Here is a 6,000-nt window from a genome sequence, read left to right on the forward strand (position 1 = left end):
TAAACAGGAAGAGGAGGAGAGGGTATGTCCCTTAAAGAATGACTATGACATTTCATCTCAAGAATAATAGTAATATCATTTCACTGTGCTCACTTTTGTCTCCCATTAGATTAATTTGTTTAACTTTAGCTTTTGTGATTTTTCTTCATGCATTCAATGATAACAATATTCCCTAACAGTCCCAAAATCAACCCTAAGCTAACTAATCAAGCATCAATTTGTGTATATATCCCTCTGATCTCTCTATATATACCTGTCATCACACTGATGGCCGGAGCCTCAACAAACCCTAAACATCTCTATCAATCTCGACTTTAATTGAATATTACAACAAACCCTGATTTGGAATATGATGATTAAATAAATAATTGTTAATAGTAATTTTGTGGATGTAGTACTTGTTATGTTCACCGTGTTCATACATCGTGACCACAAAAAAAAAAAANAAAAAAAAAAAAAAAAAAAAAAAAAAACTTCACATCTTAAAATCGACAGCAGTTAATTGCAAAAATAATTCTGAAGTTTGATTAAATCGATCAAAAAAACTAATATGAACTAGAATAAACTCTTGAGACCACACAGTAGCAAAGTAGAGACAGGAAGATCAGTAAAAGTCAAGCGATTTCATGTGAACTCAAGTCAAGTTTAAATAGGTTTTGTAAAATGAGAACTTATGTAATGGAAAAAAAACTATGAGGGGGTCCAAAGATTTTTGAAGCTATAGCTAGGGTTAGTATCATACCAACAGTTACTTGTGTTAGAGTATTTATTATTGGAAGTGACAACCGATTGAGACATTTGGAATAGTGTCTTCTTCTTACTTAGTTTTCGCACCAATTTGAATAACAAATAGTTTTGCCGGAATCAATAATATTATCAGACGATTTCTATATTATCTCTGCTGTGAGTAGATTCTTGGTCTAAGAACTCAAATTGGTTCGATACGTACATAATTTAATTCAGACTAATGTTGTATTTTCTTATCTTAGGCTACTAGTTGGGGGTTGNAAAAAAAAAAAAAAAAAAAAAGGATACTAGTTGGGGCTGACTCGTACTCTCTTGGAACGCTTTTAATTTTCACGGTGAATTATATTAGACTGTCGAAAAATTCATATGCAATTGTAAATGATAAATAATAAGAAAAATGATTCTTGTGGTAATATCAACCTTTGGAATGCTTTCAACATTCCTTAGATTTATTATGTTTTGGTCCAAGTTATGATGGCGGTTAGTGGTGGGAATTTAGTAATTTACTAAAGTGAAGCATCTAGGCTTTATCACCAAACAAAGTTCTTCATATTTAAATAAAAAAATATAATGTTATGACGACCCTAATATCGGGATTAGGGTTCGAAAATAGAGGTCCTATTCTTTTCCAAAAGAGGAAACTAGTCTCGATCGTACTTGGAATGTGTATAGTTCTGGCTGATTATTCAACGTTTTCAATGTTATTGATCTCGGCATTCTGATAGCTAAAAATCGATCATGTTTGAAAGTTGTTTGAAGAGCAATGATCTTATGATTTGGTGGATTTGTTTTTAAGTCCAACATGTATCTTGAAATCAAAAGATCCGCATAAATTAAAGTTTGTATCTCGAGACATTAAATTCATCACTAAACCAACAAATCTTAAGAATAGAGAAAAAAAACATAAGAATTTTTACCATCAATAGCTTTAAGTAATCGATTAGAGTGGGTATTGATCTATATATATAGAGGTTTGCATATAGGGATGTAAAAAAGCAATGTTTTCACGCCCGGTCCGGACCGGCCGATCCGACCGGTTAATCCGCGATCTGGAGACTTTATCGGTTCGGGTATAGTGCTAATAACCGGTAGTAATAAAACCGGCAAAACCCAGAAAAAACCGATATTAACCTATGACCTGGTGAACCGGTTGATCCGGCCGGTTAGTGGTTCAAAAAAATCTACTTGATTTTTGAAAAAATGTATAGAGATTCACAGTTTTAATTACTTTTAGAACCTTTTATTCGTTTAGAGATTAGATGGTGGCACATGACTCAAGACACATCTCTCGTCTTCAATTTCTTTGTCATCTCTCGAACTTTGCGTAAGAACAGTTGGTTATTTTTGAAGATGTTTTACTAGTGTTCTTTATTTTTTTATTTGGATTTAAAAATTTTAATCATTTTATTATTATTATTAAACTTTATACTTTGTTATATTTTTTTTATGATATTTTAAAAAATATTTATTTTATATAAATACATTAAACATATTTTACTCAATTGACCCGTGGTCGAATCCGGTTGACCTGATAATCCAGTGACCTGAGAGCTAGTCTGGTTCACAATTCGGGTTGGGTTTCAAAACATTGTAAAAAAGATACAATAGAGAGAGGTGGGGGTATGAAGTGTTATAAAGGGTTTGCAGAGTGAGAGAGAGAGAAAGAGAGAATATGGGTCCTCCTCACACATATGATCTACTAAAACTAGACTAGTACTACTTTGTCCCTCGCATTTTATTTTTCTTCTTGTAATTTAATTTAATCCATGTGACTCTAAGAATCTCTAGAAACCACATTTTATATATATGGTCTCATATGAAACAACACACACATAAGATAATGTTTAATTAATAAATCTGCATGTGCTGATTATATATGGAAGGTAAAGTTAGAGATATATTATGAGAGGTCAATGATGCAACTTGGAGGAATAGTTTTGTGAATATATCCTTTTGTTTTCTCCTTTGTTTGTATGCAGAACCGAATAAAAAGAAAATTATAATCATGAATATGAAACACACAGGACACATAGCAAGGAAAGGTTTAGAAGATATAGAATTAACTAATATCACTTTATTAAGTTAAGTTTAATAGAGATTCATCAACCTACATATTTGTATATACTTATATCTTATGCATTAAAATTATTTATTTTATGACTTAAACATATATAGATTTCGTTCTTCAAAATTAAACTTACATTTCAATTTTATGTGAAAACACATCAGGGTAACTAAAAAGCATTAAATTATAAATACTAGCTCATTTGATTAACATGATAAAATAAAATTCTTAAATTTAAGTATTTTGCTGGAACTAGAGTTACAAGTTGTAATATACATCCTTACTAATATGGAATTTATTAGTAATTCTCTACAGAAACTAAAAATGAATCAGTTAAAGAGAATTGGATAGAGATTTTATTCTCCCTCGGGATTGCTTATAGCTGCAGTAACCACATGTTGAGTCAAACAACGTCAGCCTCCCTTACAGTAATTGTAACATTCGCTTATTATGAATATGAATGAAAATGTCGTATTGATGCTATACAAGTGTTAATTTCTAAGCCTACCCAATTTAGTTCACAGTTTATATCTCAATAGTTGCCCTATCAAGTATTATAAGAGTGATAGATCAAATAGGCTTGGAATATAGAGATTTGAAAATTTTAATTTCTGACTTTCAGTCTTCTATAATAATATATTATAAATGTATATAACTTAAAATAGTGAAAAAGATGATTAGAAAATAAGCCTACTGTGGTTTGTTCAAACAAAAAAAAAAAACAAGCCTACTGTGTTTATTAACTCTAATGACACTATGCAAACTAATTGGAATTTGTATCCTATGGGAAAAAGCCTAGGGTAAGAAAGAAGCATGCGTTTGATTTAATATCTCTAGCTAATAGTAACTTTTATTATCTGTAATTATACACCAACTTTTGATAGCATGTTAAATGGTGATGTAGGGACTATGGTCTATATCTTACATATGTAAAATACTCCCTCCGTTTCAAAATATAAGATGTTTTACACAAGTTTTTTGTTTCATAATATAAGATGTTATCAAGTTTCTATGCAACTTTTAGATTACTTTAGTATTTTATATTATGCAGTATTGTTTTTGATTGGTTGAACTTGTTAAAAGTAAAAACTTCTTAATCTGCGTGCTTTAGTTAAAACATCCTATATTTTGAAACATATCGATTACCAGGCTCAGATCAAGAACTTGCACTTAAGATGTATCTCTTCAAAAAAAAATATAGCTTGAGATGATAGAATGAACTTGAAATTTTGATTATTCGCTTATGCATTAAGTATGAAATTATTCAGATGAATCCATTAATCATCTTAATGAAACAAAAATTGTTAAAAGTATAAACACAAACTGATTTTTGTCTATTGGGGGGTTTTGGTTTTTGCATTTACTTATTGCGTTCGAAAGCTAAATATGATGATGTCGAAGAACAAATGAGACTGTAATGCTCTGTAATGCTTTTTGCCTTGTGATAAAGCTTCAATCGCGGCTTTTATCCACTATACAGATCTTCTCCTCCAGACTATATAAACTGCAAAAGCTTCATACTTTCAATTTTGCTTAAACAGAGTGATACGAAGATCTTTGTCGAATTTAGCTTCAAAGTACTAGAACGAATCATACTTAACATTAGTGAGTAAATCTCAATCCCCGGGAAAGAATAGTCAGCAACAATAAAAGACACCAATGGTCAGGTCAATAATTTGTACACTTAGAAACACTCTCTGAAACAGAACAAGTTTTGTGTACGTATTAGCTTAATCAAGGTTCATCATAGCATCACAAAAAATGAGATATTGCAGCATCCATCACAAAAACTAAACTGCTTACTAACCAAAATACCATTAAAGACTAATAATATCACAAGCTGAATTCTCTAAAAGGTATCCACATATCAACATAGCTTCTCAGTTCACTACGCGGCAATCTCTTCTTCCACGCATCAAGATCAGGTAAATCACCTGTTAAAGCCACCGAGCTATCATTCCCATTGCCAAGCGTTAGCACAAAGAGCTTATCACCAAACACCTGACTCATGGCCTTCAACGTTTCCTCCATAACCAAACCTCCATCTCTCTCTGAATCCTCAGCTTCCACACATTTGCCACCAACATTCACCATAATCCTCCCTCTCCTCCTCAACCTAGTTTTCAAATCCTCCCACACTTTTGTGTCTTGAAGCTCTTTGATCACACTCCCTTTACTAAACAAATCAACTAAAATACCCGAAAACCCGGTTTTCATACTAGCGTTTAAAGCATCACCAATGTTGATAAAAATCCTATCTTTATGATCTCTTTCGAGCTTAGAGAGACCAAAGAACTCTCTACCGACATCAATCACAGAAGGGTCAAGCTCCCATCCATGGACGGTGAACTCAGGAGGGTAAAGCTCGAGAATCAATCGAGCAGTTGAACCAGCTCCGAACCCGAGAATACCGATGGGTCCTGGAGGTATGATCGGAGGCAGAGTAGCGAAAACGTCGAAGTAACTATCTGTTAAGGTTTTGAGAAGGAAAGAGATGCTGTGGATGTTACCGGGGTTGTCGAGGAGGAGGAGACGAGAACCGGCGAGTGGGTGATTGGTCTTTCGTGAAACTTCGATGACTCTGATGTAGTTGTGGCGGGATTTGAATTTGGCGATGGTTTTGACCTCGTCGGCTGGGATTCCGCCGTCGTCGTGGGAAGTTTTGTTTCGGTGAGAGGTGGTTCGGATAAAGATTGGGTTTTGCGGTGGTTTACGGCGGAGATTGAGAGTTGAAGAAGGAGAAGAGAGGCTAAGGAATCGACGAGAGAAGTGAAGTGGTGGTGGTCGGAGATATTGGAGAGAAATAAGCTCTTTGGCCATGGCTCTCCTTCAATTATTCGGCAGTTTACCCAATTTTGTCGATGATGATAATTCTAGTCTTCAGTGGTTTATTGCTTATTGCAATCTGTTTCTGTTCGGTTTTGATAACCAGAAAAATGGTAAAAGTAAAACCGTAATAAACCAAAACAAAAAAGAAAAAAAAAAGTTTCTTTGCATTTTTCACATCTTCTGATTTTTCTAACTTGGGACTGGAAGGCGAAAATACTAGTCACTCACTGTTCTATCAATGCAGCGTTTTCACAGTACTCAAAAGGGTGCTGAAGAAAACATCAAAGAATCAATTACCCTAACTTTTAGTATCTTAAATCTCCCGACATTATCATATGCAAAAGACACACCACCCACCC

At 33.6% G+C, this 6,000-nt stretch overlaps 1 protein-coding gene across 1 annotated transcript; it reads right to left on the bottom strand.

Moving 5' to 3' along the window:
• Positions 4,511-5,990, bottom strand: LOC104762448. Its single transcript, XM_010485731.2, has one exon. It carries the CDS (start codon positions 5,630-5,632, stop codon positions 4,646-4,648), a length of 987 nt encoding a protein of 328 aa, XP_010484033.1. The 5' UTR covers positions 5,633-5,990; the 3' UTR covers positions 4,511-4,645.

This window comes from Camelina sativa, chromosome 18 (assembly GCF_000633955.1).
Source record: "Camelina sativa cultivar DH55 chromosome 18, Cs, whole genome shotgun sequence".
NCBI classification, from domain to species: Eukaryota; Viridiplantae; Streptophyta; class Magnoliopsida; order Brassicales; family Brassicaceae; genus Camelina; species Camelina sativa.

Bases quoted from the DNA above. Each gene is read 5' to 3' on its own strand.
- LOC104762448 (XM_010485731.2), bottom strand. From the start codon at position 5,632: ATGGCCAAAGAGCTTATTTCTCTCCAATATCTCCGACCACCACCACTT.